The sequence below is a fragment of the Ictalurus furcatus genome, chromosome 22 (assembly GCF_023375685.1).
Source record: "Ictalurus furcatus strain D&B chromosome 22, Billie_1.0, whole genome shotgun sequence".
Classification (NCBI taxonomy): domain Eukaryota; kingdom Metazoa; phylum Chordata; class Actinopteri; order Siluriformes; family Ictaluridae; genus Ictalurus; species Ictalurus furcatus.
In genome coordinates this window covers 5,649,010-5,672,869 of record NC_071276.1, presented here as the reverse complement: position 1 = coordinate 5,672,869, position 23,860 = coordinate 5,649,010, and the positions used below count along the sequence as shown (strand labels likewise).

Here is a 23,860-nt window from a genome sequence, read left to right as displayed (position 1 = left end):
CATCGATCCCCTCTTATCCCATTTCAACGTATAAGAAAAGGCAAAAAGTAATATAAGATGTATAAGAATATATTTATAAAATATAACACATTATGAGGAAGAAATATAAAATATTATTTAACAAGGTCTGCCGTTCAGCCCTCTTAACTGTAAGAGCATCATCAGTATTGTACAGCAGTTGGGGAACAGTACTTAGCTTTCAGATGTCAGATATAAAACAACTTTTTGAGTCACAGTGCCAAACTACTGGTATTATATTCAGATCCTTCTTTTTCAGCATGAAGGACTGGCATTTATTTAATAGACAGATGGTACAGCCATATACTTGGTCAGAGAATTTAGGAATTTCTTTGAGAAAGGTTCATTGTTTTTGTTCTTTTATCATAGCTTCAGTTTGTATACTTACTTTGGTTAGTGACTTAAACTGTTTTATTAGGTATTGACAGATTTCATTAACAGGGAACGATGATAGGTGAAGATTAAGTTGTTATGCGTGTACAAAATAAAACTGTCTATATGTATATTTGTCTGCTATGTATCTGTTTAAACACTGCTGTAATGGCGATATAAAGAGAGAGAGATACCCATTTACTAATTCATAGAACCCCTTTCCACATTTTCAAGTTCGTTATACATTTTTCTTTTCAAGCATCGTGTTCAGACATTGCAAATCATCAGTCTGAAGGTTAAGGGTTACTTAGATTTTTGCTTCTTCAGCATCAAAAAAAAGTCTAAACATTAATCTTATTATTAAACTCAGAAACACTATAACTGTCTGGTTGTGATCATAATAAAAGGCAACGTGAAAGGTGACTTAATTCCCAATGAGATTTCTCTATGTTCTCTATGACCTTTCTACAGTATATGCCATTAAGTCCTAGTTTCCAGCCATCATTACAGCACGGGAGAGGAAATCTCGTTTATCAGATGTGTGATGTACGTCTAGACAATCTGATAACAAACTACACACACAACATTTATGTTGAGAAAATTCAGCTTGATCTTTGTTCCCAAATAACATTGGATCATATAAAATCCTCAAATCCATCAAATAAAAACCTTAAGTAACATAGTCACGGAGGGTGTATATATTTTTCCACACTACATGAAGTTTGGGGATCCTTATAGACTGTGGAACAGAAATGTACTCGGTGTGTCTCCACCGTTTTATTTCATATTGGAGTACAAACACTTTTCTTTTTTACCATTAAGGATGAAACACTTGTTTCTTTTAAAACACCATCTTTAAATGTTTTTCTACCTCCTAACTAAACCCTCGGACTTAAGACACGATCTTTGGAGTTGTTGACGCCCTGCTCAGGGTTAAACAACAACGTACTTACAATACCTTCATTAATAAATTGTCAAACTAACATCTTGGTTTTTTAAAAAAAAAAATTTGGAGTAAAAGTCAGGTCCTCTCTCATTTCAACAGGTCCTCTTGTTATTGAATACACAGCAATCTTCTAAGGGTATTAGGATTTCTCGGAGCAGACATTGTAACAGATAGTTGCAGAGTTTCTTCTGTGTTTTAACTACGACGTCTTAACCATTATTTTAACACTGAGACACACGACTCCCTTTAATTCGTTAACAAACACATTTGTAAGAATTCTGGTCAGCAAAACCCCCAAAAGAACACCTGTGTCTCTCTCTCTCACACACACCCACCCCCGCACACCCACATGGTCATCAGAGGTCATAAATGTACTGCTGGGACATGGGATGTCAAAGCATAGACAAAAGCTTATGTATTTAGCGATAGTTCTGTGTAAGTATCCTCGTTGGCGTACCATTTTCTGAAATCTTGTTTATAGTTTAAACAAAATGCACGACTCTTTTAAAACACCGTCTTTAAAAAAGGTTTTTTCACCCTTAAAATACCCTGGTTAGAAGGTAGGATATGTAATACATATTTTCATTTTCTTCAGACATATTGTCACTTCAGTCTCCACAACGAATAACACCGATGGTTTTGACCTTTCTTTCAGTAAAAGAGAACAACGACATCATACAGCCTTGAAGGACTGTAGAAATGTTTTACACATCACAGTGTTTTTCTCAACAACGTAGCCAATAAATAGTTCAATTATTTCACAGACCTCAGTCTGTTCATTTCTTGACAGAAGGATTACACATAGATCATACACATAGGGAGCTACACATGCATAACATGTCCAAAATTCTAATACATCTACCACATTCAGTCACCAGGTCTAGTATTTTCTGATAGATTAGTTACACAAACTGATAATTACCACAGAAGTAATTTCAGAAACAAAGATTCACTTAAACCACAAATGTACAAAAGTAGTAGACACAGAGTGTTTCTTTTTTGTCTATATTGCTCATTTCATTCAGTGCTTTAACGTCTATAAATCCTGCAGAGATGTTACGTATGAGATTTGTAATGTAAATCACGCTGGATTTTACTTACTATTGTTATAAAACTTAAAGGCAGTCATTTTTCCTGGTTTAAAAGACTGCATTCTACTGCAGACAATCTAAATGGAGAAACGTAATTTTAAAAATGATTGTCAACTTAACAACTTGTGTTCATAATTATGGTAATTTAGTACATAACACTTAAATTCCTTTTAAATAATGTGAAAATAAAGTGCGTTTGTGTGCGTCATATTTTTGTTTGGATGTGTAATACACATGGCCGTACCATGTATAGTAACATTTGTGTCAGGAATGGATGGGAACCCGATTTAACATAACTAGTAACGTTTGTGTCAGGAATAGATGGGAACCCGATTTAACATAACTATATATATTTTTATGACCTGCCTCAGAGAGTTTCATATTCTATGTGAAAAGAAAGAACGTGTGTGCAACTTGTGTGGGGTGTCTGGAATACATATGGCCGTACCAGGTATGGTAACGTTTGTGTCACGAATGGATGTGATCCAGATTTAACATAACTATATATATTTTTATGACCTACCACAGAGTGTTAGAAAGAACATGTGTGCAACGTGTGTGGGGTGGAAAACACATGGCCGTACCATGTATGGTAACGTTTCTGTCACGAATGGATGTGAACCAGATTTAACATAACTATATATATTTTTATGACCTACCACAGAGTGTTAGAAGGACCATGTGTGCAACGTGTGTGGGGTGGAAAACACATGGCCGCACCATGTATGGTAACGAATGGATGTGATCCAGATTTAACATAACTATAAATATTTTTATGATCATGACCTTTGATCTAGATATAGAGAGTTAGAATGTGTATCTTTTTGACCTTTGACCTATACCTGTCAAAACTAAGGTTACAATATATACCAACTATTTCTCTCTAATATTATATTGATCATTTATTTATTGAGGAAAATTATCTAATATTACATATTTGTGAGTGGCAAAAGTATGTGAACCTTTGCTTTCAATAACAACTGTGCAGCAATAACTGCAACTAAACGTTTCCAGTAACTATTGATCACCTTGGAGGAATTTTATCCCGTTCCTCAGTACAGAACAGCTTCAACTCTGGGATGATGGTGGGTTTCCTCACATGAACTGCTTGCTTCAGGTCCTTCCACAACATTTCTATTGGATTACGGTCAGGACTTTGACTTGGCCGTTCCAAAACATTAACTTTATTCTTCGGTAGAATGACTTGTGTACTTAGGGTCATTGTCTTGAATGACCCACTTCCTTTCTGCTTCTCATTTAAAGCAAAAAGTTTTCTTTCTCAAAAACATTTTTCCAATAGCCTTCGGGCTTGTGCATATGATCTTTAGCAGACTGCAGAGGGACAGCAATGTTCTTTTTGGAGAGCAGTGGCTTTCTCCTTGCAACCCTGCCATACACACCATTGTTGTTCAGTGTTCTCCTGATGGTGGACTCATGAACACTAGCCAATGTGAGAGAGGCCTTTACTTGCTTAGAAACTACCCTGGGTTCCTTTATGATGACATGGACTATTATATGTTTTACTCTTGGAGTGATCTTTGTTGGTCGGTCGCTCTTGGGGAGGGGAAACTCTGCACACATAAGGCAGCAGCAGGAATCAAACCCTCAACCCTGGAGGTGTTAGGCAAACATTCTAACAATTAGAATAGACCACTGACACTCATTTCCATGTGCGTGCCAGAGGACAGCAGTTTATGTGACCCACCTCTAGGCCAAAAGGAAACTGGCTGACTGCGGCAGAACTCCACCTAAGGTCAGGGTTGATGAAAGATAATGAAAGAAAGTTGACAGAAAGATAGCTTACCAATTCCATCAGCTATAGGTCTATCGATCAAATTATCATGGTATTACAATTTCAATGTAAAATATGTTCTATATTTTATATACAGATAAAAACAGACAATAAAATGTTTCACAAATCATTGATTGTATTCCTTCAAGTGGTCACCCAGAGTTATGTGCTTTAGAAAATAGAAACCCCAAATTGTAATATCGCTGAATTTTATAGTCATCAGAATTCACAAATCAGACCTGACAATACACACAACCCCACAGATAAACATGTAGTCATGTCATGCTTACTTATCTTAAAAGCCCCCGGGAATGATTTAAATACCAGAAATTTTATAGCAATACAGCACGAGAAAAATCTAAGGTTCTTTATTCATTCAGCTGGACCACAACACATTAAAGGGGGGAGGGGGGAATAATAAAAATCCTAAGCTAAAACATTGCTCCTTGTGTGTGTGTGTGTTACTGTTCCCAACCTGAAGTTAATTATTATTCTTCATACACAGAATAAATGCCTCTCAAAACTGTGTAGAACCAAAACACAAAGATATGTGACATGATTAGTACACAACTCGAATATAGTATGAAAAAACAAGATTCTAAAAGAATTCTTGAAAATCTGCTTGCACTGAAATGGTTAAAAAAAAAAAATTACAAATCTTAATAGCCTATTTTTAAAAAAGATTTTAAAATATCAAAAATATTATGTTAAAAACATAAATACAAGAATAGGTCAAGGTACAATAGGGAATGGTGATTCCAGAATATTAAATATAAGGCAATCACATGGCAAAGAACTCAATTTTCTCCCAGATTTCTCATATTTGAGGTAGGGATTACAATGATGAAACATGACGTCAGTACTTGAGCCAAGGATGAGCAGCAACGGCTTCTTTACTACGGTCGCCATAGTCATAAAGTAGTTCCTCTTCTGCTTTAATGTCTCTGGATGCCACCAAAATGAGATGAGGTACATCATTTATGTTATGCACTCTCGTTTGGCAGTTTCCATTTTTGCTGTGGTTGATCAGCCTCCCTAGTCGCTCGGTTTCTTTAGTGGCATCCACACTAGTAAACAAAATTTCAACATCAAAACTGACCCCAAGCATTTTTATAGTTCTGATGAGAAATTAAAATGCATTAATCATTGTTAATCAAACCAATATTCACTTTTATATTCTAGGCTTCATTTTAGCTTGGTCAGCAGATTAGCAAATAAAACTTGCAACTATCCAAGTAGTACAATTCCAACTATACCCTAAAGTTCAAGGACAACTTTACAACTGATGACAGAGGGTACATAGAATGATGTACACCAATGACAACTAGAACGTTTTGCAGCATTGAAACGGGTTTCTCTCTCATTGCAAGTTGCCTTTAATTGATTTAGAGCTTGCTTGTGGATGTTCACTATTACGACCTGGATGCTAGCAAAAGTTGTGCTTTTCTGCTATGTAACCTGATACAATTATGCAAATACAACTAAATTAGTTGAATATGTTGTATGAATAACTTGTATCTAAATGTGCATGCAGAACATTGGAAAGATATTTGCCTCTCAACCTCAACACAACATGTCAAGGCTCACCAGTAAGTGTGGTTCTTGTAGCGGAAGTAGTACATGTAGCAGCCTTTTGTAGGGTCTTGAGCATACTGTGCTTCTTTTCTCTTGGCATCAGAAATCTGAAGCAAATCCCCATGATACTCCACAATAAATTGACCTTTATTAAATTCTCTGTCTGCGAAAACCCCCCGTCCTTTTCCGTCAATATATTTAACCTGTTCAGAAATTTAGAAATTAGCATAGAGAAATGCTTATCCGTAAAATTATCATTTTACACAAGATAAAGGTTATTCGGATTACAGGCCTACCTTGAGTCCATCTTCCACATTGTTTAAGATTAGGTCATCAATGTGACGTTGCTCTTCACTCTATTAATAAACAAATACCAATGTTCAGGTCATTAAAGTCTTTAAAACTCAAAAGCTTATAAGAGAAATTATGTTTATCACCCGTAATGTGCTAAGCACTGTAGTAGCTCATCTGCCATTACCAACATAAAAAACGTCCATCAACAGCTGCTATTCGGTCACACAAAATCCAAACACATTAGGCTTGTGCAATATAATGATACCGTGCCTCATTTATCAATCTTTTAGTAAAGGTGTTTGTAGATGTTTGCATAAGCCAACCCGAGCAAAGAGGTTTACAAAAGTACAAAAGATTAACAAAAGTTTTGAAAACACAGATTTTCATCATACTCGCGTGTCTATGTTTATCACCTGTAATGTGCCAAGCACGTTCCTGATACATCACATCTCATTTGCATTTAGTGACACCCACAAAACTCAAGTGTACAGACAACTGGCATCATCAATGGAAATTATTTTGAATTACTACGAAGAATTTTTTTAATAATATATTATTATTATTATTATTATTATTATTATTATTATTATTATTAATAATAATAATAATAATAATAATAAAAGATACAGCTGCAAGCAGCAATTAGGGGGTTAAGCACAACAGAGGCAATGTAAGGAGATAAAGCAAGCATGATTTTAGCATGGTCATGATTTTATGATAAACTGTTTAGAAGTTATATGCAAAAAAAAATTTTTTTTTCATATCTCGTGAACACTGAGTGGCGCTGTTCCGAAACTGTGCAGGTACTCTGTAGGTATATTAGGTTTGGTGTACCAAGGTATAACAAGTTAGGTCTGAATGTGCTAAAGCATATATAGCGTCATGTCCATTTTGGCCATCATGCCTGCTGTCGAATTCATTTGTGTGTCATTTGTGAACAGTTTGACCAATCAATTTCAGTTCCATAACTTTTTGTAAGCATGGTCTGAAGATGATCTGATGCGATTTTGATAAAAAAATCAGATGAATGATCTAGGAGGAGTTCAAAGAAGTAGGTTTTTTTTGTTTGTTTTTTTTAAGACAATTCAAAATGGTGAACAGCAAGTTTGGCTGACAATGGCCCAATTTTGGAATCCTTATTCTTGGCATGAGCCAAGAAATCTAGCAAGACCAGTCTTATGACAATGGGCAAAAGAAATCAAAAGCTATTATCATTTTTTTAAATTGCATTATAATTTTTTTTATCATGTTGCAAATCAATGAAGGTACCATCAAGTCATGATGCCAATGACAGGTACTAAGTTTTCTCCAAATACGCTAATGTATTTCGGCGTGATCAACATCAAAATCGTCCACACTTTGAGAATGGCTTGGTTTTTCAAAAAGCTTTTGATAGCTTTTTACCATCATGGTCTCACGATGTTCTGAGCCAATTTTGGTGAAAATCGGAGCAACAGTCTAAGAGAAGCTCGAAAAAGGAGGTTTTCAAAACATTTCAAGATGACAGACAGGAAGTTCAGCCGACCATGGCATAATTGGTATCCCTGTGCTCGGCCTGAGCCAAGGAACCTACCAAGATCAATGTCATGACAATAGGCAAAAGCAGGCAAAAGTAATTTAAAATTTCTCATTATATCTTCTGACCACAAGGTGGCACTGTCCCAAAACTTTGAGTACCTTCAAGGCATCATGCCCGAGACATTTCCAAGTATGACATCGTAATGATATGGTAATGCGTACATAAAAAGATATAATTTTACTAAAAAATTCAAAATGACAGACAAAATGGCAGACATGGGGAAAATTGGATATCTGTGCATATACCCTCAGGACATGATAACTATGACACATACTAAGTTTGGTCTAAATACACTAACTTCTGTAATGCTTTAGTCACAATGCTTTAGTGACTAAAGCATTACAGAGATATAACCTCATGTCCATTTTGGCATGCTCGCCTCCGAATTTGTTTGCGTGTTATTCGAAAACCGTTTGGCCTAGCAAAAAGCTTTTAATAAGTTTTGGCAGCATGGTCTCAAGATGATCTGAGCCAATTTCTGAGAAAATCGGACAAGCCATCTAGGACAAGTTTGAAAAAGTAGGTTTTCAGAAAATTCAAACTGGCGGAAATATTTTTATTACAGAAAATGATGTCATAGGGTGCACTTAAATCGTCTTGAGCAATGGAATCAGTAGAAAAAAAAAGAATTTTGTTTCTAGACCTTAGGGTTCAAAAGTTATTAGCATAAACCCAAGTCAAAATTTGAGCAGTTGGTGGCGCTAGAGGGTTTGAGATAGAGACTCCAAACTTGCAACTCCAAACTAGTTAATGTTGAGACTGTCCAAATTTCATAACTTTACCCCAAGTGGTTCTATGGGCTGCTATAGACTCAAGAGCAGAAGAAGAACAAGAAGAAGAAAACTAACTGATACAATAGGTGCCTTGCACTTGTGGTGCTTGGCCCCTAATAACAATAATAAAGTGAGTACTAAATCTTCCATCAGCTGAGGTATTTGTATACAGCTAACAGCTATGTGCAGACAGACTAGCCCATCCTTGGCACCATGTCATTTGCCATAATTGAATGATTAGTTTTATGTGTCTTAATTTAAAGGGTTGTGTTGGCTCACTTTTTGTTTTTCTTCATCATTAAAAGCCAATAATATAAAACAACTGGTTTTCACAAGATTTTCCTCAATGGTACTCTTAATCCCCGACTAGCATCCGTATCTAGCATGAGGATGTTTTGATAGAGAATCCAGTCACTCTGGATAAGGGCATCTGCTAAATGCAGTAAAAAATAAGCTATTTAACCTCAAAAGTATATTCCATATGTAAAAATGCAGTAATCCATGCAAATTATATAATTTGAAGTTGATCAAGTCGAGGTTTATGTTAGTTATTCTTCTTATGTGTAAACTCACTCACTCACTCACTCACTCACTCACTCACTCACTCACTCACTCACTCACGTATAATATGAAAGTTTTTTCAGAATTACGGGATGTTCATGAATACCAAATGTCCCTACACAATATTGCATCGATACAATATCCCATTTATCACAGATTATACAGACCTGCTCATCATTACACATTCGGTATAGGAGCTCCACAAAAACATTGGGAAACACTAGTATGAGTTATCACTCAAAAATATGACAAACGAGCAGTCTCTTTCTCCCCAACAAAATGGGGGACGAACCAAGAACCAACTGACATGCGAGTCTGGAATGATATTTGCAGGTGTTCTGCACTCTCCAATATTAACAGACACTTCCTGTAAGCCACATCCCATTACCCCATCTCAGTTCTCACATGCTCTCTCACAAGGTAAATGGAGAATGGTTTGATTTCATTAACGTGACAAATACTAAAAGTGTACATTCAACTTAGCCAATATTAGACAAAGACTTGCACGCTCCTGCTCGGCACTGTGACGATAATCAACAATGAATATGTTGGCAATGTGGACAACTGATTTCTTAAATAAATAAATAAATAAAATTAATAAAAAAATAAATAAAATTGCACAACGACTTAAATATTCACCATCTAGCTGCGTTTTTGTGATTACCACAGTCTCACTGCACAGTCATTATTAGCTCATAGTATGAGCACCGCCCTATTTTCCTTAAACCTGTAATGGTCAAAATGGGGTTTTGCTGTCTTTTTTAGGCTGTTTCTGGGCAATGAAATAATTTAATTGAAATATATAAGTGAAAAATCACGACCAGAGAAAAATCAATATCGCACTAGCCTATCACGTTTTATGGTCCTGTCTCTATATACACTCGCACTTAATTAGGAACATATGCGGACCTACTCATTTATGTAATTATCTAAATCAGCTCATCGTGAGGCAACAGTGCAATGCATGACATCAGCAGCTTCCTGCATCCCCTCATGGCCACAATTTACCCATCTCCTAATGGCTACTGCCAGCATGATACTGCACCATGACAACAAGCATGAGTTCAATGACCTTCAGTGGCCTTCCCAGTCACCGGATCTGAATCCAATAGAACACCTTTGGGATGTGGTAGAATGAGAGATTCACAGTATGAAAATGCACCTGAAAAATCTGTAGGAATTGCATGATGCAATCATGTCAACATGGACCACAGTCTCAAAGGAATGTTTCCAACATCAGATGGAATCCATGCCAATGAAGAATTGAGGCTGCATTGAGAGCAAATGGAGGCCCGACCCTGTATTACTATAGTGTAGTGTTCCTAATAAAGTGTACCGTAAGTGCATATTTAGTATGTAGGATGCTTAAATCCTTTGCATGACATTTCAGGCATAGTCACTTACCTTCAGTTCAGCTTTACTTTTTCTAGCGCTCTTTCTAATTTGATAATAATCAGTGACCTTCCGGTTTTGTTGAGAAGTTTTGACTTCTGCTCTGGAAACATACAAAACAAAAAGGTATTAAAACAAAAGGAATGACAAAGGCAACTCTGAAGTGAAATGATCCTAAAGATAATGATTTTTTGCGAGACTGTCTGTTCTCTGTCTGGCATCTGTAACCATAATTTCAATCTCTGTTTCTGAGACACAACTTCTACATTCTTATCTGTTTAGGCACTATGACCATTTCAGTCAGGAAGACATTTGGGGCAATAACTACTAACTAATAACAATTCATATACTCATGTTTTCAGCTCCAGATAGGAAACAGAGTTACAGAATTTTCATTTGCATCCTAACTTTAGGATGAACCTAACTGTAATGGGACAGGTGTTAACACAAAGAGGATATCCTTGATTGCCCAGCAATAGCATCAGACATTACAACTTAAGCTAGCTAACTAGGATTTACTACCATAATTGTGTTGGGCTTATTTAGTGAAAAACACAATGATCAAAGAGATTTTAAAGAATCGATGACAAAAGGCCCATCAGTAACTACTGGCTGGCCACTTTTCTGGTTATTGAAAAATACCAGATGCTGCAGGCCAGACATTGATGTAAACCTGCCAAATGTATTGAACTTTAGCAACCTTGGTTGATGAAAGTTAATCTAGAAAATCCCCCCCCCCCAACCCAACTGTTGTCGACACACACACGCACACATATTTTTTATATATATCTCGAATAAGTCATCAAAAGGATGCAAACTCAAGTTTATTTCCAAAAACTGAGCACATTGCTTGTTAACAGAAAAAAATATTATCAAAGCCCTAAATGAATATGCTTTAAAAATATACTATTTTTGTTATACAAATTTATGAAACACTTTAAATAAAATTTAAGATGAGATTTTTGTAATGTTACAGTAGGTACATACTAGTTAAACACCATTAAAACCATAACAGCCGGTATATTTGTGCACTTTACACCTGTGCTTTATCTTCATAATCTTGCTAACCCTATGTTGATCACATTGTACTCATTGAATAAAAGATCAAAAGACATACTTTTTGTGTGAGACTTTGATTTTAGCATGAGTCCCATCTTCAGATTTGTTTGGAAGGACTGTAGCAGAGCTTTTGTCTTCATGAGATTGCTTCTCTTTAGGTCCAGAAGACCTAATGGTCTGTGTCCCTTTATTTTCTTCTTTAGGTGAATGCAGGTCGACTGCAAGTGTTACTGTTGAAGCATCAACAGAGCAATGTTAAAATGTAGGATGATCCAGACAACAGATAAGCTTACAAACAGTAAATCACCCCATTCATTTCTTCTCAACAGACCTTAAAATAGCTATGATCCACTGTTAGACTGCTTATTGTCATTTTGCATATGTTAATCTGCTTATATTTATTTTCTAAAGCTATATTTAAAACCAACCACACCCTGATACAGTACACACAGTTGGTAGAAATTATAGAATTTTTGGTAGAAATTAGGGACTTTCACAGTACAACTGCTAAAAAAAAAAAATTATTGAAGTAATAAAATGAAAATTGACTATTGCTGCATTCGCATGCCAGATCCTAGTCCAGTGTATCAGGGGATCTCAAACTATTTCTGGCCAGTGACATCATCTTAAGGGGTCAGAATTCTTATGACACAATAGAAAATGCATACAAGGGCTCTGAAACCTGAATCGAATCAATAAAAAGATGTTTGTTATTTCCCCTATCCATTTTACACAAAAAGCAACACAGCCTGCACCTGGCTTGAAGCATAGAGCATCAGTGCTTTCCTTCACTGGTTTATTATGAACAAGTATTGCCACTGTATGAGACGCAAAGCTCATTAATCCAACAGGATTTCACTTCAACACTCTGACAATTAAAACAGACAGAGTGCACACAATTTGGGCATATACAAAGGGCACTTTGATTTAAGTGACAGAATGTTGGACACAGCCTGCTGTGGGATGGTGTAAAATGGCATAAATTAATCACTGATGTGTATATATCTATAACTGGACAGCTCATGATGTCACCAACAGTGAAGCTACTGCGCTGCCATCTTTGTATTCCCTAACATTCTGAACTCACTATACAATATTATATCTATACACATACATACATACATACATACATACATAATATATATACACATACATACAGAATATATATATATATATATATATATATATATATATATATATATATATATATATATATATATATATATATAGAAAAGATTTCAGCACTGTAAAATCACCAAAAGTCTCATTCAAAACAAAAAGTGATGCAGCCAGTATGAACATACACAGGTATTTCCTATGGATCTTTAGAGAAAATAATCTTGGGAAGAGAAATACAAAGTATTATAAGACGAGGCAATGCATTTAGAACAACATAAAACTATTGCTATTCATTACTAAACAGAAATACTATGCATTTTTTAACAAGAGCTATTTATTAGCATAATTTGTATTAGCATACGCTTTGAGACTTTCCAAATCCCTTTATATATCAGAATGCTGTTACCAGACCACTGATTATTTGAAGAACATCTCTCTTCCCGCTGTTTCAGGAAATACACTTTTATATGTATAATTGGCCCCTTTATACCAGAGGAAATTTGAAAACCAATTATATCTATGCATTGATTGGTGCTGTAATGGAGCTATAGTACTTTTTTGTATATTAATAGCTTATATTTTTATGGTGAAATTAAAAAATTGTCAATAAACTACCATGTATGGTCAAGCAAGTCAAGCATATCTGACATTTAATATACATCACATATTGAAACCTATGAACACACACACACACGCACACACCAAGCACGTTATGAGGAACAGCTGTACACCTTTTCAATCATGTTAAATCTAATCAGCACAATGAATAAAATCATGAAGATACGGGTCAAGACCTTCAGTTCATGTTCAACTCTATCACCTAGATAGTTATTTTGATACTCTCGTCAATCTGCGATTGCTCGAGGGCACGATTGCACAATAGTAATTTTTCCACACCTAGTGTGAGGAATCAACAAGGATTAGCCAACAAAAAGGAAAAGCTGAGAGCTTAAGTTACCTTGGTGTTTGCTTGCATTGTGGGTGCTGCAGGATGAATTTTCCTCTTGAATAGGAAAAAGCGGGCTGTTGCGAAGTTGAGAACGAAGATTATCGGAATTTATTGTTAACTGCTCTTGGCAAGTCTGAAAAAATTGGGTTTTTTTTTTTTTTTTAGACAATTTCAAAATTACATTTTGTTTTTAATTTAGTTCTGCCCTGACAGCTATTTCACATAACAGATGTTTACATATAGTATACAAGACACAGTAATAACTGAATTTACACAAATGAACAGTTCAAAAAGTTTACATACTCTTGGTTCTTAATACTGTGTGTTGTTACCTGGATGATCCACGACTGTTTTTATGTTTTGTGATGGTTGTTCATGAGTCCCTTGTTAGTCCTGAGTAGTTAAACTACCCACTGTTCACATCCTTTCTTGCTACACACTTTGGCCTTTCCGGAACTTTGTGGCTCATCTCTGGATTTCATTTTTTCTATATTTTCCAATTCTTAATGCTGATGAGTGGTTTGCATCTTGTGGTATGGGCTCAATATTTCTGATCTTGAAGTCTTTGAAATTGAGGACTGTGGTACCTGCATCCCTGCATCCTGGAGGTTGTTGATGATGTCATTGACTTGTTTTTTGGGGGGTTTTCTTTACAGCTCTCACAATGTTTTTTTATTACCTGCTGCTTTCTTTGGCCAACCTTCTCAGTACACCAGTGGTTTCTTTCTTTTTTAGGACATTCCAAATTGTTGTATTGACTATGTCCAATGTTTATCCAATGCCTCTAATTGATTTTCCCTATTTTCCCACCTTCAAAATGGTTAGCTTCCCCCCCATAGACAGCTCTTTCATCTTCATGTTGGCTTAAGCCTCTTGTATACTTAATTTTTTTTAAGTATATGCTAGCGCACACGGACAGTCGTATACTCCATACAAAGTATACTCCAGGGATTTGGCCAGTAATTGCTGCAAGCATTTTATAATCAAACAATTAGTGTGCGAGAAACCTTACAGAGAGAGGTTAAAGCAATGCACACACGCACACACATGATGCAGTATTACACCATAAACACATCAGAATGAAACTAAAGCCGAATCCCGGACATTTTCTCACATTTAGATGCTTTTTTATGGTCCGAAAAAGAAGACATGTCCGGGAAAAAGAGGACGTGTGGTCACCCTAACGAAAGCATTTCAGAGAACAATTTTTGTTAATTTCTACCAAATTAACTTTGCGCAAAATATATTTGCACATGCACCAGGAGGTTGTTCATGATAACCAAGCAGCTGTATATATATTGTGTTATGTCAAAAGATTCATTTCTTTGCGTTTAAATGTAATAACTTGTTTTCCTGATAGTATTCCCATTTTTTACTAAATGTACCTGTAATCTGGTTACTTTGTTTTTTGAAGTAACTGTAACAGTGACCAGTTTTTTGCATCCTGATTATATAACGTTGTTACATGTTTTCGTTACTCCTCAAGCGTGATGAGTCATCACACACAGTGTGCCTGCAGAGACAATATCCACAGCAGCCCAGCAAACACTGCAGGGTCTGGTACACTCGTATTTTAAGTGAAGGCGCTTTGCAGAACAGTAAGTGCTCGTACAGGAAGTTCAATGTGAAACCCTCAGCCTCACAAATAATCTATTTAAATGCTGGTTTTGTACCCAAGAATAAACTAACGAAAATATAGGTTATACATTTTTCCTCGTATTACATTTAAACAAAATACGGAAACTATTGAGATGTACACGAACAGTGTCTTTCCAACATGAAACATTCACATCTTACCGTTTTCAAATCGTGTTCGTTTTCTTTAGTTTCTTTTTCGATATTGTTCTTCTGTGGTTCTTCGACTCTTAGCCTGACGGTCCGTGTTTTCTTCTTGCCTTAAAAGTAAAACGTAGAGACAAGCAATAATAATCCATCATAACTTTCACAAACAGCTGACTCTAGCTGTTTCCTGATGTCGCACAATATTAACTAGGAATTCGGCATTGTTCATACATAGAACCATTGTGTACACACACACACACACACAATCAATATATATATATATATATATATATATATATATATATATATATATATATATATATATTTGTGTGTGTGTATGTATGTATGTATGTGTGTGTGTGTGTGTTTTGCAAGGCTACATACTATGTGACTACGTCAAAGGAAGCTTTAATTTACCTTTTGCCATTTCAGTTGGTCCAACCACAGTTAGTTATTTCCTAAATTCGACACGGGTTTTCTTTCAGAATAATTAACTATTCTGTTGGGATTAAACAAACATAACTCGTCACTGAATCCTCACAAATATCAGTGGCTTTAAAAAAAAATAAAAAAAAAAAACCTCACACATTTAAAAATCTACGATATCTCTCATTCGTCAACGGCAAGAGAACGGGGCTTATGATTGGTTCAGAATCCGCTTGTTAAGACTGACGTCACGCACGACGTAAAGCCATTTCCGGTTCCAAACACGCCTTCAGATTCCAAAAGCGAACAGCAAAAGTTGACATACCATGGCTGAAGTATTTCTAAAAAAATAATAATAAAATAAAATATATACAACAGGGATGAGGAAATGAAGCCTCTTAAAGCACTGACGCGTTCCCCTGACTTTCCTGAAGGGAAAGACTCCAAGCTTCGAGAGTGTCGAAAACAGCGCCATCTGGTGGTTGGTTTAAATTAAAACAGCCAAAAGCCTGTGGAAGAAGCTCCCTCAGATGAAGCAGCCACCACACACTCCATAGATAGTTTCAATGTTATGTGCACAAATAAAAGCCTAACACGCGTTTGTTGAATTTCTCCCTCTGATAAATTCATTTACCCATTAAAGTGTGGCAGTAAATGCCAGTATGAACTAATATAATTCAATAAAATGTAATAGAAGAATAATGTACACATATATGACTAAGAGAGTTGCATATGGCAAGTATTTTGCCTGAAATTATTTGTCTGGATATTTAAAAATGCAACTGAATAAGTTTGAATGAAAATCATTAATTCTGACATGGACAAAACGATCCATCCATATGAAGCGTGGGACTAAAATGTGAAAAATCCAAAATCATGAATAAACTTGGTAGGGAAGAAACAATGACCTGTAGGATTGTTCTCAGGCTGTGCGTTCTCATGAAAAGCTCTGAACTGCCGTAGCATGGATGAAGTGTTGTCTCCATACACAAGTATGTCTTCCTTCCTTGTCACAGACCAAGCATCGCACCTTCTGAATAAAGTTATACGAAATTAAAATATTAAATATAATAATACAATTAATTAATGGAAGCAAAGACATGGCAAAAATTGTGGTAGGTAGATATTTATTTCTTTGAAAATACCATACTATACCAACAATAGGATGTTGTAAGATGAAAACGTTCCCAAACATTGGAAGCCTTTCTTTTTTTGGCTGATGCCATGGTTATATACTGTAAGTAAATAGTGAATGTCAAGTCCAGTGGGTCACGCATATGAATTGGTCCATGCTGTGCTTTTCAGTGGTTCGCGCAGGTATTTGGCCCGTGCTGTGTGGATCTTCTGAGTAGCTCAGTTTGGACCAGATTTTGAGTTGTTTGGCTTCCCATATTCCCAGTTTATTTTGTGCTGCGCTGATCAGTGGGTCACACAGGTCTCGTGACTCACTCCGACAGGTCCAAAATGTTCTGCGCCTCACTGTCCAGTGGGTCGCGCATATCAATTGGTCTGCGCTGCGCTGTTAAAACGCAAGTTCCAGAAGCAGCCATGCAAGCCCAAGCCATGACACTACCTCCACCCAGTATGACTCAGTACCACTGTACACCACACTTTACAAAGCATCATCAGTCACTTTTATATTATAGAACTCATTTTTGCTGCTATACTTGTGCTGCTACATTACACCATAGTTCATAGTTTACAGCTCATGTTCTGTATATTTGTTGTCTTGTGTATTTATTGTCATGTTCCGTGTATTTATTGTCTTGTACTCATCTCACACTGTTGTACAATTGCACTTTATTCTTGCATATTGTTCTGTGTTGCACCATGGTCCTGAAGAAACTACATACTGTTCAAATGTATACAAGCTATATATGACAAAAACCCACTTGACTTGACTTAATTGAGTTCTCACACGTTTCTGTCATCAACTGCTTTTGTTTTCCTTTTTCTTTTTCATGACATTTCAAATTGTTCTATTGGCTATGCCCAATGCTTTTGCAATGGCTCTGATAGATTTTTCCTCTTTTAACAGTCGCTTTGTCTCTTTGGATAAAAGCGTCTGCTAAAGCAATAAATGTAAATGTAAATGTAACAGCTGTCAATTGGCTTGCTTTTCTCCCATAGACAGCTCTCTGATCTTCATGTTGGTTTCTCTTTTTTAACAACAAATGCAGTTGACTTTCAGAGATAATTCTTTAAACATTCGATTTAATCGGGCACAACTGGGCAACAAGAAACAGCTAAAAGTCACATGTTCCAATATTTTCTGATGACTTGGAAAAATGGGTGGGTTCAAACAAACAGTGCCATGTTCTAAGTTGTTTAACACATCTAGGTGTAAAAATTGAGGAAATGAAATTCTGATCTTTTGTCTCAAATTCATCATTTGATCTCAAACCCAAATGTTTTCAATGTATAGCAAAAGAAAAAGAATTGGCACCGCTGTTCCAATACTTTTGGAGGGGACTGTAAATACATGATGTGGAATGGGTTATCATCTTGTTCTAAACATTATACCTATTTTCCGTCAGACGCTTGGAATTGTTCGCACCATGAGGTATATTCATCGAGCACCAAAAAGTTTTTTGTTTGTTCATCACTCGACTGCAATCTCCTCTGGACAAATAGACCAGATTTTCACAAATGTGTTGCGCGTGCGAGAAACCTTGGTTCACCAAGATATCTACTTAAAGACAACCAGTATTGTGATATCACACCATCTGATCGCCATAGCAGCAAGCTGGCTCTATTAAATTGCCGCTCCTTGGTGGAGAAAGCCTTGCTGCTAAATTATTTAATTACTGACAAAAGTTGCTGCAACTTACAGAAATTTGGTAAATTCCCAATCATTATTTACATCTCAATTTGGTTTCTCCATGTGGTTACAGTTACTTGTCCAAGCCTCGAATTCAAGGTAGGGGTGGTAGGCTTGCTGTAGTTTACTGCAACAAACTTAAAATAGTTAGTACTGACTACCATGATGTAACATTATTTGAGTATTTGGCATTTAAGGTAGCTGGTCCAATACCGCTTCTAATAATATTAATCCATCAACCTCCAAAATGGAATCCAGATTTTTCTCAGAACTTGATTCTGCTAAAACCAAGTAACTTCAATCAGTACTGGAATGCTTTAACCTTAAACAGCACGTGAACTTTCCCACCCACTCTCGAGGTCCCACACGTGATCTGAGCTGTTCATCTGGGCTAAACAATGTTTTAATTACTGGCTCACAGCCTGGTATCTCTGATTATAAGCTCATTGACTTCAGCTTCACTATTCCCTCACAAAAATCAAAACAAAAAATGTTCATATCTTATCATAATATAAAAGGGATTGACCCATTATCTTTCTCTTCCTCTATTTATACTACTTCTATTCTTAACTCTGTTAAACTTTCTTGCCTGGCTGAGATCTTGTCCAGCTATAACTTTGCCATTTCTCAAGCTTTCTTACCTGTTTTCACTCGGGTTCACTCCTGAGCTTCGGAAGATGAAGATGAAAATGATCAGGCGACACCTTGAGCGTCTATGTAGGAAAACTGGCCAAGCTGTACATTCTCTATCTTATACTGCGCACCTGCTTAGATACAGGACTGCTCTAAATAGCACCGGGTCAACTCTTTTTTTTTCCAGCATCATTAGTAATGCCAGCTGCAAGCTCAAAACACTTTTTGCTACTGTGTACAAACTTACCCATTCACTGTCACCCAATATCTCTGGTAGTGATGCTCTCTGTCATTATTTTCTTCGCTTTTTCCATGATACGGTTATGTATCTCTACTCACAACTCTCCACCTACACCTCTGGAACTCTCATAAATGAACTTCCTCTCATTACCCCTTGTCACAGTCTCTACCGTTTCATTCCCAGCTCCTACCTCTATTCTCAGAACATGTCTGTTATTTCTGTTCCTATTTCCCACCTGATAAAGAGGTCTCTTACTTCTGCCTTTGTTCCACAAGAATTAAAATCTGCAGTGGTGAAAACAATTCGTAAAAAACCTGGTTTAGATGCAGTTGAACTGTCCAACTACAGACCTATAACCAACCTTCCTCTCATAGCCAAACTATTGGAAAGAGTTGTTGCCAGTCAGTTGCAGTCACACGTGTCTTCAAATAATCTCTATGACCCCTTTCATTCAGGTTTTCACCCTTTCCACAGTAGTGAAACTGCTCTCTTTATAGTTTTAAGTAGTTTTAAAGATGCAGAAACTCTTGTCCATGCATTTATCACAGCCCATCTTGATTATTGCAATGCCCTTTTTATTGGCCCAACATTAAAAGCCATAACTAGATTACAATATATATTGTATAAATGCTGTAATCCAGCAGCTAGAGTTCTCACTCACTCCTTTATTTCCACTCACATTACTAAATCTGCACTGGCTACCTGTAGTTTCTTGGATTAAGTACAAAATGATAATGATAATTATTAAATGTCTTTATTGATCATATATACACAGCACAGTGAAATTCTTTTCTTCGCATACCCCCGCATGTCAGGAAAAGATACAGTGCCCCTGGAGCAGAGAGGGTTAAGGGCCTTGCTCAAGGGCCCAACAGTGGCAGCTTGGCAGTGCTGGGGCTTGAACCCCGACCTTCCGATCAGTAACCCAGATCTCATTATGAAATGACCATAATTGGTTAAATGATGTCCAAGTGCCACCTACATGCCTATTAGGTGAAGTGCAGCCAGTTAGGTCAAGAACAGACAAACTGTCAAATGGCCTTTATTACATTACCACTTTTTTTTTAAAATTATACAATAATAGTAAAGATGATAACTAGAAGAAGAAATATGAAGATTATATATTACATATACACACACACACACACACACACACACACATACATATATATATATATATACATACACACACACACACACACATCTATATATTCATAATATCTTCATATTATAAGTTTTCGCTGGCTCTTTAAAAAAAAATTAATAACTTTTTTGGGCTTTTATGGTTCTGCCAGCTGAAAAGGTTCCCGACTTCAGATATGTGCGTTTGTTAGAAAAACGTGCACGATATTTCATTGCATGCTATTAGATGGCATAGTGACAACTGAACAGCGCACAAGCTCACATCTCTTAACTAAAATTAACAAGGCAGCAACCTATTACTCCTTCTGAAGGCAGTTTCCATAAACCTCTGAATATACACTCACAAAACACTTTATTAGGAACACTATATAATCCATCTTCTGTACCGCTTATCCTACACAGGGTAGCGGCGAGCCTGGAGCCTATCCGAAGGGACTTGGGGCACAAGACAGGGGACACCCTGGACGGAGTGCCAATCTATCACAGGCACAATCGCACAAACACACCGACACACCCATTCACACACTACAGACAATTTGGAAATGCAAAGGTTAGAATCAGCCTACAACGCGTGTCTTTGGACTGGGGGAGGAAACCCCTAATGCACAGGGAGAACACGCAAACTCCACTCACACAAGGCAGAGGCGGGATTCGAACCCCCAATTATCACACAAATCACACAACTGCTTCCATCATAAACATTTATTACTCAACATTTGTTTTCATTACAGGAAATCCAGCAGAAATAATTCAAATATATTAACAGATTAGGTATTGCAACAATACTAAATAAACAGATGGAAAGAAATAAAAAGTAACATTTCTTTGTAAGAACTGAGAAGAGCTCCACACTTTAATCTGTACATATTATCTCTATACATCCTCCACCAAGGCAACATTCTCTAATTTTGACATTTAAAAACAGTACAAAAATGTTCTGCAACATGTTCTGTAAAATAATGTTTAAAAAGCTTATGGCAATGTGCCCTTAGCACCAGTCAGAAAGGATCTAATCTGTAATTTTCTTTAACCAAAACCCAGCCATCCTAAAACCAAACCAGTTGAGATAAAAAGGCAAAACTGAAGATAAAACTGAAGGTGAATGAAACAAAACCCCTTCATAGTAAAGAATGTAGTGAAAAATAGATACATGTGCTTTATCTAAACTATGTATATTCGATCTTAAGGCAACATTTTGTAGAAAATGTGCTTTTGGTTTTATTTTTTTGTCAGTTTTCTATTGCTCTTTTAAGTATTTTAAATTTCTAAGTTCTTCTTCTCCTCTTTTCATTAATTGAGTAGTGTTATGCACATCTCTAACAGGTGAGCTTGAAAAACAGCATCCTGATAACTTCTGCATTCAAGTGAATTCTACTGAGCAAGTTAAGAATAATGTAACAAACTTGTCTCTCAATAAATTAGACTTGAAGACAGCTGATGTACGGTATAAAGAAAGGGTTAGGAAAACGCATTTTATTAATTTTGCTTTAGAACAGATAGAATTGTAAGCACACATACATTATATCATTTAAAGCCAATGTCAAAACTATTTCAAATGTTTGTTTGTTTTTAAAACTGAACACTGTGTGGTGACTAGGTGTACAATACACCTGGGATTGGGACATCAGGTAAATTTGGACAGTTAAATTTAGCAGCATTTATTTTCTAGCCTGATAAGTGACTTAATTCATGTAACATCATATAAGTGGGTCAGCATAAAAAAAAAGCTTGAGCTAGGGAAAAAAATGAAGCATTGGCTAGTTTTTTTTTTTTTTTTTTAAATCATAATTATTATATTTCACACATTAATGAGACATACTTTCTACTGTATAAACATAAAATGTGTAAAATAAGTATAAAGTTAGTTCTAATATATATAGTTATAATTTAATGTCCAAAAATACCAAACCATTCTAAAATTGTATTGTTCTTGGCAATGATCATTAACCTTGAACCATGTTATATTTTATATATATATAAAGCTAATGGTGCTAATTATGAAACTGAGTTGACATGGGCTTTAAATAATGACTTTTAACAAAGACATTAGCTGTTAATTAATGAGGTTTATTACTTTCAGTCTAATAATGTTGATTCAATTCAAATATTATAAATAAGACAGTTATAAGTGATGTCTACCCTACAAACACCAACCCCAAATAATAATAAAAAAAAACCAGACAAACCATAGAACAAAAAAAATAACAAATAAAAATAAACAAAATTGAAAAGCATTTTCTAGTATTACCAGGCTTCCTTCATTACAGGCCCAGAGGCCAGCTACCCCTGCATCCACTAGAATGTTTTTTGCCTTGTTATAACATGTTTGACTTATAAGCAGAATTTCAAATGAAAATTTGAATTTGAATTATTTCAGACAGGACTGTTTTTGATTGTTATTAATACCTGAAAATCTACAGGATCAGATATGCATCACTAGTATGCAGCTCAGATTTAAAAAATATATTTTCTCAGTACTTAATAAAGGCTGACAATTAACTTGTTTCATTTGTTAAAACATAAAAGAATTAGAGGGGGGGGGGGTAACAAGTTTTAAAAACCCTGTTTTACAGAAGGTTGTCCAGCAATTTCAGATCCAGTTTTGATGAGGTTCGTCCAAGGGATATTTACCTGAACTGAAAGGAAATTATTGGAAATTGCAATTAAATTTATGTACTTGAATGAAAATGACCAAAAAATAAAGTGGATACCAAAATGGATTAAAGTGCAACAAACCCATCTTTTCACAGTCAGTATACTTGCAAGTGTTTATAATGTAATATAATACACTGATCAGCCATAAGAAGACAAAATTATAACAAATATATATACACAGTATCTCACAAAAGGGAGTACACCCCTCACATTTTTGTAAATATTTGATTATAACTTTTATGTGACAACACTGAAGAAATGACACTTTGCTACAATGTAAAGTAGTGAGTGTACAGCTTGTGTAACAGTGTAAATTTGCTGTTCCCTCAAAATAACTCAACACACAGCCATTAATGTCTAAACCGCTGGCAACAAAAGTGAGTACACCCCTAAGTGAAAATGTCCAAACTTTTGTGAGATACTGTGTGTATATATATATATATATATATATATATATATATATATATATATATATATATATATAGCCAGTGACGGGTGAAGTGAATAACAACTTATCTGATTACAGTGACACCTGTCAAGGGATGGCATATATTAGGCAGCAAGTGAAAAGTCAGTTTTTTGAAGTTAATGTGTTGGAAGCAGGAAAAGTGGAGGATGTAAGGATCTGAACGACTTTGA

General features: G+C 35.9%; 2 protein-coding genes across 2 annotated transcripts in view; both read right to left on the bottom strand.

Annotated features, from left to right (window-relative positions):
- Window positions 1-3,318: 3,318 nt before the first annotated feature.
- kmt5ab (lysine methyltransferase 5Ab) lies at window positions 3,319-16,369 on the bottom strand. The gene is made up of 8 exons (XM_053610427.1): window positions 15,720-16,369; window positions 15,318-15,415; window positions 13,530-13,653; window positions 11,511-11,682; window positions 10,406-10,496; window positions 6,091-6,150; window positions 5,807-5,997; window positions 3,319-5,286 (listed from the first exon to the last, which is right to left on the bottom strand). Exons 1-8 carry the CDS (start codon window positions 15,727-15,729, stop codon window positions 5,076-5,078), a joined length of 957 nt encoding a protein of 318 aa, XP_053466402.1. The 5' UTR covers window positions 15,730-16,369; the 3' UTR covers window positions 3,319-5,075.
- A 4,369-nt stretch (window positions 16,370-20,738) lies between these two features.
- The window catches only part of hip1rb (huntingtin interacting protein 1 related b), a 70,027-nt gene continuing 66,905 nt past the window's right edge, over window positions 20,739-23,860 (bottom strand). Inside the window, exon 32 of the mRNA XM_053653916.1 lies at window positions 20,739-23,202. Within this exon, the coding sequence (XP_053509891.1) occupies window positions 23,194-23,202 (9 nt within the window). The 3' untranslated portion in view covers window positions 20,739-23,193. The remainder of the gene's footprint in view (window positions 23,203-23,860) is intronic.

What these genes read in the sequence shown, in the direction of transcription:
- kmt5ab (XM_053610427.1), bottom strand. An exon ending in ACGAACACGATTTGAAAACG is followed by an intron (nt 13,654 to 15,317) that starts GTAAGATGTGAA and finishes CAATTTTTTCAG; the next exon opens with ACTTGCCAAGAGCAGTTAAC. An exon ending in ATCAAAGTCTCACACAAAAA is followed by an intron (nt 10,497 to 11,510) that starts GTATGTCTTTTG and finishes GTATGTTTCCAG; the next exon opens with AGCAGAAGTCAAAACTTCTC.